The 12,610-nt window shown below is 39.3% G+C and overlaps 4 protein-coding genes across 4 annotated transcripts in view; 2 read left to right on the top strand and 2 right to left on the bottom strand.

The window, feature by feature from the left end:
* Positions 1-2,182: 2,182 nt before the first annotated feature.
* LOC108148993 lies at positions 2,183-3,545 on the top strand. Its single transcript, XM_017276335.2, has 3 exons — positions 2,183-2,257; positions 2,311-2,709; positions 2,764-3,545. The coding sequence occupies exons 1-3, from the start codon at positions 2,212-2,214 to the stop codon at positions 3,393-3,395; spliced, it is 1,077 nt and encodes a 358-aa protein (XP_017131824.1). The 5' UTR covers positions 2,183-2,211; the 3' UTR covers positions 3,396-3,545.
* Positions 3,546-4,036: 491 nt separating this feature from the next.
* LOC108148992 lies at positions 4,037-7,012 on the bottom strand. Its single transcript, XM_017276334.2, has 3 exons — positions 6,533-7,012; positions 6,150-6,444; positions 4,037-5,602 (listed from the first exon to the last, which is right to left on the bottom strand). The coding sequence occupies exons 1-3, from the start codon at positions 6,994-6,996 to the stop codon at positions 4,361-4,363; spliced, it is 2,001 nt and encodes a 666-aa protein (XP_017131823.1). The 5' UTR covers positions 6,997-7,012; the 3' UTR covers positions 4,037-4,360.
* A 371-nt stretch (positions 7,013-7,383) lies between these two features.
* Positions 7,384-7,993, bottom strand: LOC108148460. Its single transcript, XM_017275492.1, has 2 exons — positions 7,601-7,993; positions 7,384-7,557 (listed from the first exon to the last, which is right to left on the bottom strand). Exons 1-2 carry the CDS (start codon positions 7,991-7,993, stop codon positions 7,384-7,386), a joined length of 567 nt encoding a protein of 188 aa, XP_017130981.1.
* A 497-nt stretch (positions 7,994-8,490) lies between these two features.
* Positions 8,491-12,610, top strand: part of LOC108148672 (ankyrin repeat domain-containing protein 50) — a 28,804-nt gene continuing 24,684 nt past the window's right edge. Inside the window, exon 1 of the mRNA XM_017275806.2 lies at positions 8,491-9,177. The gene's annotated coding sequence lies outside the window, so the exon portion shown is untranslated. The remainder of the gene's footprint in view (positions 9,178-12,610) is intronic.

Genomic DNA, 12,610 nt, shown 5'->3' with positions numbered 1-12,610 from the left:
GTATTTAAGGTCAAAATAATTCATGTCACTTTGCTATTTTTAACTTCTTTATTTAGTATGAATGTGGTATTCTTATTAAGATCAAGTTTTTTTTTGTCATACACGCAAAGTAATAAGAGCATTTTTTATCTGATCTTTTTATTAGTAATTAAAGTCATATTCATATTAGTTTTATCTTAACATATACAAATTTTGTTATTTACATAGGAATCCATTTAAGAAAAAAAAAAAAACATTGCGATTGAGAAATCCATAATCTTCCTGAACCTCTTCCGTACCGTTGACTGAGTCACGTAAACCCAGCCCATCCCATTAAGAAATTCAAGTAGCTGATGCTTAATGATTGCTCCGACGAACGGTTTCAAGTGCGGAATCCTATTTTATTTTCCCCTGCTGCACCTTAGATTCAATTTTAGATAGGTTTTTATGAGTGCTGGTGCTGCTGACAAAATGCAAGCCACATAAAGTTCATTGGATGCAGGTTGAAAAGAGCGGTAGGGCCACTCCTTTGTTATCAAACGAGCGCTGGCATGGTAAACAAGGCAGAGCTCAAACCACCCGGCGATGGGAGATAATAAGTGCAGATAAGACAGGGTGAAAGACACTGAACAGAGGTGAAGTGGGTGGCTTACCCCCCCACTCATCCAACCAACTTAAAGGCCCAGAGCAAGGTACCCAGTCGCTTATCACTGATGACCTGCGAAGAGCCTTGATGAACGTCGCGATTTTAGGGAACTAGGGAGATAAGAAACAAGCTCTAGCCCTTGATTACTTAGCTCATTTTTAGATCCTCTATTCTAGGTAGGGGTCCAAACTGTATCTGTGTGTCTGTCTGAATCTATTTCTCTGTGAACTAAGCTGACACTGTTTGCTTTATCGTATTCATAAATATATTTTTATTTATGGGAATGCCACGACTGACTGTAATATTGATAAGAATGCATTTGCTACACAAAGTGAACTTCTTGCTGAAGTAAGCTTTCTTTCTTGTTTATAATAAAATACATAATTCGATTGAGGCTATATATATTTCTTACAGTCGCAATTGTGTTCTGAATTTTCTGAATTCAAAAAATCCGTATGTGAATGGCAACAATGGGATCTTCGATATTCAATGCAGCGATATTGTGGCTACAGGTCAAACATTGTATTTGCTTTGAAAAACAGGAATCCAGCCTACTGGATTCGAGTGCCAAGACATCAATGTCTTCAAGCCTGCCTATCCACCAACTTGGGTGCAGGTCAACCCTATTGTGAGCTCAATCGAGGTCATATGACACCAAGTTCTGCATTTGTTTTCTTAGAATTTATAAAGTACGACAAGTACTTAAATGTCGTTGGTGTTTGCTGAGAAGGCAGGCAGTCGAGCTTTTGAGAGAGTGACATCTCAGCTAACTATATAATTTAATTTCAATTTGAGTGATAAGAATATACAAAAGAATACAGGCGAAATTCCAATACTCTGTTGGGTCAATTTTTATATTATATTATTATTTTATATGTTACAAGATATAAAGATATAATTATTATAAGGAACACTTTAAAGCGAAGAGACTATTGTGCATCAAAAATTCGGAATATTTATTACAGTGATGATGCTGATGAAATATACATGTCTGCTCTTTTACGCTGATCACTCGGATGTTTACAAGACCCTTTAAAGGAGTATAAAACACAAGTGAACTCATCGTGATCCTCAATTAAATGATCTGATATATCTCTGGGTCAGCCTGGGTCTGATTTTTTTTAAAAATGAACATCGAAGATTACTTGGCTATCAGCAAAACTTATGACCCAGTAATCTGATTTTTAGTTTTGGGAAATGCCCGGACTTTGTCGTCCCATTACGTATTCTTTAGCAACTACGATCTTATTCACATCTATAGTACGCAGTTTCTGTCATAACTATAATTTGCATGTCAAATCCAAATCTTTAGTTTTAAAAGTTTCCGATACAAACGGACAAACGGACAGATGGACGGACATGGCTAGATCGACTCGGCTATTGATCCTGATCAAGAATATATAAGCTAGCTGAAAGAGCATTTAAACTTCGGCCTGTAGCCGATTTTATAGTAAACTAAAAAAATTTAATCTGATTACTAATATAATATATAATATAATATATACAACTTTCGTTGCGTTGCCCTTTTATAAAACCCGTTGAGATAATATTAGCTTCAGTTCTAGCTGGAAGCTTAAGCTGTCAAGATGCACGATTTGCACAATCTCTTGCTCAGTCTGAGTCTGTTTTTCTGTGAGTTATTTTAATAGATTGCTCAGCATTGTATACAAAAATTCGACTCTCAGTTGTAGGAGCTGCCAGCACTGCATGCATTATCCCTGAAGATCAACTGAATTCCAAAAACGTTTACTTAAGTGGCAGCAATGGTAACTTCGATATTCAGCGCGGCGATATTGTGGCCACAGGACAATCAGTGCATTTGCTCTGTGCAGAAGGAATCTACCAAACCGCATTCGTGTGCCAAAACAATGTTTTCAATCCGCCTTTATCCACGTCTAATTGTGCAAGGGGAGTCAAAGCGTCCGTTAAAACGATAATAGACTCGTCTTGCCCATCTCCCTATCTCACATACGCCGTGGGTATACAAGAAGGCACACACTTTTTTGAGCTCTATCGAAACTGCTTCGATGGTCAACACTTGGCATTGCAGCATTCCATCTATAAGGCTTACCGCTACATACATTGTAAGCTTAAAATATTGTTTAACCAACTTGTTATCTGTAACCCTCAATTTTTAGCCGCTCTGCGTCCTGCAGCTTACTTTACAACGGATGGGATAATGACAGTTGCACAAGCTAGCGCTTACATGGCCAAGAAATATCGAGCCTGCCTATCCCCCAACTTGGGTGCAGGTCAACAGAATTGTGAGCTCGATCGAGGTCACATGACACCAAGTTCTGCTTTTATTTTTAAAGAGTTTAGGAAGTCGACTGACAAGTACTTAAATGTTGTTCCCCAAAACAAACTAGTCAATATTGGCAACTGGAAAAACATAGAGGCCTGGGTAAACAATCTGGTTATGGGACGTTATGATACTCATAGTCGAACCTACGATGTCCTGAAAGTTTGCACAGGCGCACTGCGAGTGCATGAGTTGAGTAATAACAATAGGGTACCCCTTTACCTATTGGGAGACAAAATTCCCGTTCCCAAGTGGACGTACAAAATAGTTGGTCACCTTTCCGGAGATAAATGGGTGATATTAACCTACAACGATGTGAATCCCCCTAGTCGTCAAGACCTAAATCAGATCTGCACAACAACCAATTGCCATCCAAATCTTAATCTGAATGGAGTGGGATACACTGTCTGCTGCAATCCATACGATTTTATTTTGAGAAATATTAATCATCTGTCGGGTATTTGCTGAGATGAAAGGCAATCAGGGTCAGCCTGGGTTTGATTTTTTTTGAAAGTAGGGTAGAGTATAAAAATTAAAATATTGGCATTTAACAGTACGAGGAATTGAACGCCTATAATTATGCTACATACATTTCATCAATAAATAATTTCAAATATATTAGAATCCGCCTAGTACACTGGCCTTTTTTTTGTTAATCAATTTATTACGAAAAAATTTGGGAGTGTGAAGTTGATAGCAGATTTAAGAGGCAAAAAACTCAAAACCGCAATGGATTAAAATCGAAGCGAAAATATTAAAATTGTGTACAAAATATTTGGTGTTTCTTCGTTTTTTTACCAGAGTATATTTCAAATGGATTCGGCTTACACGAAATTATCAATCTTATATGTAGAAAAATGAATATTATTTTAAAGATCGTAAAAAATAGAGCTACTACCAAAATTATCATTACATGAGTTCTGCGTATGCTTAACAGGGTTAAACGTAAGACCATTCATGATCATTATTAAGTTTCACTAAAAATCAAGGGTACTTGAACTTTATACTTTACTTTGTAAATTTATTGTAAAATTAAAATGTACAATGTAGTATACATATCCACCCACGCTAGATGTCGCACAGTAATCGTGAAAACTAAATGTAACATGTAAGTAAAATTTGACAGATTGTGGGAGTCATTTGGCGTGAAGCAATTATTAATAATTAATAGCTCGAAAAATTTGTATTCCTTACTATATACTTAATAAATAGCCGACACTAAATTGAGATATGCGTTTGGTTTTATGTAAACATAGTTTTTAAAAGAATCGCATTGTTTTAAACAGAAATGCTTTCCAATTCAATCAATTAAAACGCATGACCCAACGAGAAAGTACATTTCATTGCCAAAATTGCCAAAAATAACCGAGCCAACACGGTGTTTCCTGCGTACTATTTAAGATAAAATCAATAAGATTGTACTTTGATAGAGACTACTCTTTGAGATCACTTTTGCAAATGCAATACTTTTTGTCGGTTTTGTCGTCGACACAAGTTGAAACATCTTTATAACTATCTAGTCGACTTATGCTGGGCACTGAGACTTCCACAGAACCCGTAACATTGTTAAAGAGTACGGTGGCTCGGAAATCGGCGGAGTTCTGTTTAACCTTGAACATGGTGCGATAGGTGGCCACTTCTGCGAGGGGCAAGTCACCGTGATAATTCTGATCCAGCCCAATTTTCATTTCCGTCTCGTGAATATAGCTCAGAGTTAGTTCCCAGCAAATGCCACTGAGATTCCTGCCGGCCAGATACTCGTTGATCCGACCTATTACTCCAGGCGCAATTCTCTTGGCCCAATTCGCTTGGATTCTCTTGTAGGGCACGCAGGTACAGTAGTGATCCGGTATGCCGGCTTCCTCACAAGATCTCACCTCTGCGATGGGAAGGAATAAAGACTGGCAAAGGGGACAATCGGCTGATTTTGGCAATACCGTACTGCCGTCCAGTTCGATGATATGCTTCAGGGTGTTGTGTAGATCGTAGTTGGAGGTCAGTCGGTTTTGATTCACCTGCAAGGCACTGGCATATTCCGGATATTGAGCTCGAAACCAGGGCGGCAAGTAGATAAACATCGAGGGCAGACGCTCCTCCAGAAATCCACTGGACAGCGACATGAGCTTGCCATACCGAGATCCATGATCCGAGAGGAACACCATTATACTCTGTTCGAACACGCCATCTGCCTCGAAGTCCAGCAAATACTGCAGCACATAATCATCCATTTTCGAGGGCATTTCCCAGCTGTCGTGGCTGAAGCTATTCGACCAGAACAAACCCCAAATGGGACGCTCGTCGACGAAGCGTTTGGCAAACTCTTTGGCCATGTCGTAGACATAACTACTCGTGATCCGCCTGCCAATGCAGTACTTCATCGTGCAATCATGGCATTTCCAGGTGTTCAGACCCGATTCGAAGGCCTTCTGAGAGGGCCTCAAGTAAAAGTCGGTGGGTTGTTCCACAAACCCGGGTTTACAGTAGTTAAATGTGTCCATGCCAGTTTCATCCTCGGCATAGGCTGTCAGATAGCTGGCATTGCGGAGGTACTTCCATATAAAGGGGGTCTCGTCCAGGCAGCCTTTCTTCTTCCAGTCGCACACATTTTTCAAGGCCGAATCCTCACTGTACCCCGTCAAGATGGCCATTAGATTGGGAAAGGTGTTGTCGCCTACCTAACAATTAGATTAGGTCAATTATTTTTGGATTATGTTATGTCATTCGAACCATTTGTACTTTTCCATGATAATTGGGTGCTCATGAGTGTAACTTCAATATAATTTTATTTCTTTGCTAAGATCTTCTGTGATCTAAATGCTTATATTTCGATCTTAAAAGTATTTTAAGGATATTTTATCAAAATTCTTGTAGCAGTAAATGATAACTATTTTTGTTATTTTTCTTCAATTTAATAAGAAAAATGTATGAATTTATTTTGCTAATCAAAACTTAAACATCCTTAAAATCAGAAAAATTGTGTAAATTTAGAGGTTTAAATATTAACAACAAGGCCAGGGACATATTTTTAAAAGTATATTTCAGCTTGAATTAAATAGTTCCAATTATATTTGCTAGATAATTAAAAACATAGGATTTTTGTTTTTTAAGGTAAGTGATGGAGTATTACTTTATATGGGACTTCTACTCTGGTGTACGCATATATCATGGAAAAGTGCAAAGGGTTCGTGGAGTATATGGATTGTCTATATTAAGCTCACTCACCTTATTGTAGCCTTGCAGCTCGTACCAACCACTGCTCTGTAGAAAGCTATAAACCTTTGGCATGGTTCGTCGTAGGTTTATCCGCGACATGCTGTCTATGCCGAACATAAGTACACTTGGCTTCCGTTTGGCCGGTTCCAGGGAGAGTCCTTTGGGCAATGGCTTGTATTGGATGAGGGTATATGCATCGCTCTGCAGGACATCCGACTCGTTGCCCAGGCGATGACAGGCCAAAATCATTCCCTGAACATGCAGCGGCAACTCGTAGTTCTGCGTAAAATACTTCCGCTCCACCCTGCGAAATCATAATTGATGTCTCTAATCAGCAACTTCCAAGAATGCCACTTAATGTGAGCGATATCGAAACGACAAAAGACACTAACTTATCGTAACTGTCGTGCTGCCGATCGCGTGTTATCTCCTGATAATAACAGTTATACTCCCCCTCGCTGGAGTTCAGTAAAATCGAGGCTAACGTCTTGTTGATGAACAGCACATACCGCCTTCGGCTGATGTCATAAATCGGGGTCACCAAAGCGGATTCGTTGGAGCAGGTCTCGAAGTGCTCGGGATGGAAACTATCCATGACATCCGCCTCAAACGGATTCACATACGGAATCTTGCACTTTGCGGTCTCCACAAAGAAAAGGGGCAGATCTGCTTCCGGATTTTCCTTAGCAGTATAAGCACTAGTCACAGGACTTTCATATCCTTCCACTGTAAGTTCCGAAACCCTTAGTTTCCGGTATATAGTATTCGCAGTTTGATTTTTCAGATTGAGAATCACAATTACGGCTATAAAGCAAAGGCAAAGCCATTTAAGAATCGGGTAGAATAATTTGATCATGGCTGTTTAGCCTTTGAAGTTCGTTTTCAGACTGAGTAGACTTGCCACTGACTTCTAGCATTTACTGATTCCAACCATCATGCGTTATCAGCTCTTTTGGAAGAACTTAACAACCGATTTGCAACTAACTAACAAATTAAAAATGTTTGTTACACATGTCAGATAATTCTATTTTTGTTTCGTAAAGGAAGTCATACATGATGGTGATAGAACTGATAATTTAATAAAATTCAAGTCATCATTTACTTTTTTTTTAACAGACCTTACCAAAATTTTAGATGCGCTAACACAATTCATACAACCGCAAACTAAATACACAGTCTGTGAATGCATTTTAATCTTACAAAGAATATATGTTTTAAATTGGAAAGTTTATAAATTAACATACTATGGTTTATCAACGTTAATGTCCAAGTAGGAATAAATAGTTGCCCTCAAGGCACCATTAGCTATTAATTTAATCAGAAACATATAGCTGCCCACGGGCGCGGGAACAATGGAGAACATTTTGTCATCTAGAACAAAGTCCTTTAAAATGACATCGTGCTGTTTTGAGAAATACTATTATTAGATAATCATTCAATAAATTCCGAACCATTCTTACGTTAATTGGGCAAGTGTGATTCACGTTTATGTAGGGCGTTAGAGCCCTGTAAAAGTAAAAGAACACATTTGAGGGATTCGGGTGCTTCATGTAGTGACAAAGGTCCGCGGTGATGTTAAACAGGAATGGATGATAGCCGGACATTTTTTTAAATACGCTAAAATTGATTAGTGTCGTCTTTATTGGCAGGCTTAGAATATGCAAGTGCACGTTAGCTCCGATAATGCCACGACCCAGGACTTTCAATCGACACACTTTTACTTCGGCAAAGGATTGATCGTGAATTTCACACTTGATGTTAGTGTGTCGAGTAACTATACCGCCAGTTACTAGGACACTGAATGCCCACATCAGCCAAACGACAAATGCGAACTTCATGCCTGAAGAGTTCATGATATACTAATTACAAAATTCTCATAAAATAATGCATTAGTAAATTGACGATTATGACTTTTTAATTCAATTCTCAAAAAGTAATTATATATATATTTGGTTCAATGGTTTCAGTGAAGTTCAATATTTCTGCAAGCGTGTTAATACGGAGGTTGTTTTCAAGTATTTTCTTAATTAGTTGAATAAATATTGTTCTTAAACTTTCTATTTTTCTTGTTTAAATTATTTATATTTAAATGTAGTTCAGGTAGATTTTAAGCAATTTCTTAAATTTTTCGCTTAGCGGAGCTATCCACTTCATATGATGATTTGGTGAGAAACTCGGGTAAATGTAAAAAAGTTTTTAATACACATGCAACCTCTCTGTTAGAAAGATGTAAAATTTTAAAAATTTATAGATATAGTCTATCGATACTTTGAAAACCTATCGATAACTACTCAAATTTTCGTTACATTCAAGTGTGAGCTGCTTTAATAATTTTTCCACGGTCACACTGAACAAGCATTTCGAGCGATTCGATTGGAAAAACGGGAAAAATGGACCGTCGGAAAAATTAGGAAAAACTAATCGCGATGAGTGCGGACTCGATTGTAGTGAAAATACCGAGTTAACTGTGCGAAACCGAAACGTGCCGTTCAGGAAGCCGAGTACAAGAAAACGTAAAATATCCTGGCCCACGCAGGATAGCTGTGTGAAGCGAACGAAGCGAGGATTAGAAGGAGGGGGAGAAGTGGCAGAAGAAGAAGAAGCAGAAGGCGGAGCCGCATCTGCCGCAGTCAAAACACAAGAGGAAATATCCAACAAAAGCGAGACAAAAAGTGCATTCAGCGGGGGGAAATGTGAAATGTGAACTATGTTGCAACGTCGCGCTACTTGCATTGCCAAGTAAAAGCAAAGCAAAACAAAGCAAAGCAAACGCAGAAGCAAAAGCAAAACCAAAGTCAGAACAAACAAAATACACAAAGTGTGTGAGAGAGAAAGAGAGAAGGGAGAGGGAGTGTTTGGCGTATCTGTGTTTCGAACAGTGCGTTCTCGCGTGTGTGTGTGTCCAACAAATAATCGTTTAATTTCCTTCGATTTTGCAATTACAAAACCAACGAGAGCGGCTGAATTTCCATACCAAGGGGATGTCCTCACCACCAGCAACCCCCGCCTTCTAAGGTCATAGGTCACAAGCCAGGAGGTAAGTAAATCATCAGAATCATTCTACAAAAATGCACTCAACAAAACGATGATGAGTTTTGACCTCGCTTGCAAGTCGCGTAGGAAACGAAACGAATGCCAAATTTACCTAAAATAAAAAACCAAAAAAAAACACGTTTGCCAACGCCAACAGCAGCAAAAACAACCCATGTCCAATTAAAGTTGCAGCGGGGAAAAAAAGAAAGAAATGAAAAACCGGCATGCCGGCTGCTGCAATTCAGAGCTGCCAAAGTTAAACGAGCCAAGTAACTGCAGAAACAACAAAAACCACGCATCAACTACAGTGGAACTTCTCATGGGAAAGACCATTTGCCATGTTTGAATCCTCTACTCGTTGAGCATAAGTTCCAAAGCCTTACCGTTTTCTCATCCTCACGGTAAGCTTAAGCTGGGTTTAAATTGTTCATAAGTTTTTTTAGCTTACAACATGTTTTTAGCTTACCATGAATATTGTTTGTAAGCAAATAGATGCAAATTATCATCTTTGTATTATTAATATAATTAAGAAGTCATCCATGCAAAGTAAATATGCATATGATTTCATCTTTATAAAATTCAAGTTACAGAAGGAAAAGTGTATAGAGGCTGCAAAGGTTTCGTGAGTGTTGGTGCAACTTTGTGGGTGTATGTGTTTTCGCAATAGTACACCCAAGTCGCGCACTTTAAATATTTCACCTAACTACATACAGAACTCTGCTCGGATTGCGGTTTTTTTCTGCGCCGCCAACTTTTGAAATGAAAATAATCAAGGGGTTGGGAGCGAAAGGGCAGGCGGCTCTTCAACAATGCCACACCCACTCAAATTCCCCAGCAGTTTTCCCTTACTATTTGCTTTTTATTTCTCTGGAAAAGCCTGAATGTATGAATGAGTTAATCAGAGAGCGAAGGCAAAGCGCCAAAAGGCAACAGTCAGCAGACGCATCGTCTGCCCAGCTCTCTGGTTGCTATTATCAACAAACAACAAACAAAACGGCAAAAACAATTGCACTAAAGTTTCACTAGAATCTGCAATGAATCAGAAGGAAAAACCAGAAAAAAAGGGGCAACACGAAAAGTGATAGCTGGTAGCTTTATACCCTTTTATGTGAAGAAATTTCTGCTTATACAAAACGTATCTTAACATAACATAAGTCATAGTCTAAGTCTAGCAGTGACAAATAATCTAGACTTAAAATGCAAATTTTATACCGTTTTTATTGTTACAAATGAATATCCTTAAAAACTTCTGCAATATTAAAAGCAAATTAAGAAAAGATTCATATACAACAAATACATGACTTGTCTTCTATATACAGTTTTTCGAATATAACTAAATAATAAAAACAAAAATGCGCCAGAGTATAAGTTAACTAAAAAATAAACTATATAACCGTTATGTTGTTTCTTACATATTATAACAAACTTGTGCAGCGCTGACTAACTATTAAATGAACTCAACAATGTTCTAGCTTTATAGCCCATTGGTTTCGGAGTGTATCAAATGCCATGACAAAGATCCCGACGATGAGTCTGCTATAAATTGCGATGGCATTCTGTCCTTAACGGGTTTTTTGTTTGTTGGCTACATTTTTCGACATTTGGGCCATTGACGTAATTGTCAGACCCGGCCCAGACACACTACTCAACTGAACTGAACTGAACTGAGCCGTCAGTCTGACACCGCCACTCCAGAAATCCCGGCTCCATGGCCGCTTGCATTTCAATTTCCATTTGGAACTCGCGCTCCCGTCTGCCGTTTTCAAGCTCAAGAGCAGCCGGCTGCCTCTGCCTTGGTCTTTTCATGAATTTGCATTTGTGGTCGCCTGGAAAATTCTCCTATTTTCAGCGGGTATTTTTCATAATTTGCTGCGCACTCCGATTTTCCAGCACAATTTTTCCTTTTGCCTTGCTGCACGGTTCGTTGCACTTTCGTCAAGCTTTTGGTTGAAAGTTTTTGGCAAAATTTTTGTGTTATTGTAGGAATCGCACAAAAGTAATGAATGGTCTAATATATTCTGGATGCCTAGTAAGGCCAGCAGACCAAACAGCACTGGAGCAGCACCGCTGACGGCCAATTTGGGCGGACCACAAGCAATTAAAATTTAATTCGCCCAAACCTCGAGATATAGCAGGGCACATAAACCGCAGTATTAAAATTTAACAACGCAGCAGGTCCTGCGGCCAAATTGCCTACTGTCTGGGGCTGGGGCTGGGGCCACTTTAGAGCCCAACACTTGCCCCAAAACAACTCCGCCGCCCCGAGCACAAATTAATTGAATTGAGACACATTTTCGAGTTGCCGCAAAAAAAGAGAAATTATTTTGGGAATAATTCTTGTGGGCGGGCGGCTGGCTGGCACATCAAACACATTTATAATTTTATTAGGAGAGTTTTTTCCATTCACCGGAATGACAGGCAAATTAAAGGTCCTTGGCCGTTAATGTTCGGTATTCACGCACACCATGACAGAGGCAAAAAATACCCTGAAAAAAAATGTGTCGCTCTGTATTTAAACTAATATTTTAAAGATGTATGAACTTTTTGTAATTCCATTTCGAATTGTACTTTGTTGCGTACTGAAAAGATACTATTAAAGTATTTGACTGCTTATTTTAAGCATCTTTTAAAGAAATTACAATAAATAAATAAGGGACTAGTTTTTCCAAGTCTAGGGGCAATCCGGTCTGAGTCATTCGCAGTCGAGTCGAGTGAAATGAGCTGAGCTGAGGAGTGTGAAGCGCCGCTTAGGACCGGCCATAAAACAGCGCATGTTTGACTGTCGTGCAACCTTGTAGCAGAGAGTATTGTTTATATGTTGGCAACACGCTGCGCTGTCCATCCTCAGTATTTTGGCCCACTGCGGGTGTGTGCTAATGACGCCGCACTTAACCCATGTTACCCAAAAATAGGCGTGCCCAATGCCGCCCGTCAGGTAGTCTACATTGTCGTCGGGTCAAAGCAGGCAGCGATTTTATGGGCACTTGACAACTCTATAAACACAGAACGATTATCGCCACGAGAACAACATCTCCTCAACCCTCTGAAGCCTCTCCATTTTCAGTTCCACACAGTTCAGCACTTGAACCTCAATTTTCACACGGCTTTAATGCTCAGTTTTATGGCTGATATGCCAGTTAGATAGCTTTAAGCCCGGCTCAACTCCCCAATTTCCCTCCAGACACAAACAAGGGCCAAAAGAAATATGGCAAATGAAAGCATTGCCAAAGAAAAACGCAAAACCTCGCAGAAGATGAAAAACTTACAGACTAACTTTTAGTTTGCGGAGAGGAGCAGGCTGTGCTGTGTAGGTTTTTGTGTGTTTTTCAGTGCCTTCTCGAGATCTTCAAGTTGCATGTTGTCAAAATTGCTTTGACGTTTTATTAGTTTCCAACTGTAGCCGCCCCCAAGCAGCCACACTCTAACAAACCGACAAC

Source organism: Drosophila elegans, unplaced genomic scaffold (genome assembly GCF_018152505.1).
Source record: "Drosophila elegans isolate 14027-0461.03 unplaced genomic scaffold, ASM1815250v1 contig_476, whole genome shotgun sequence".
Classification (NCBI taxonomy): Eukaryota; Metazoa; Arthropoda; class Insecta; order Diptera; family Drosophilidae; genus Drosophila; species Drosophila elegans.
The sequence above is the reverse complement of the archived record's forward strand: the minus strand, read 5'-3'. Positions and strand labels throughout refer to the sequence as shown.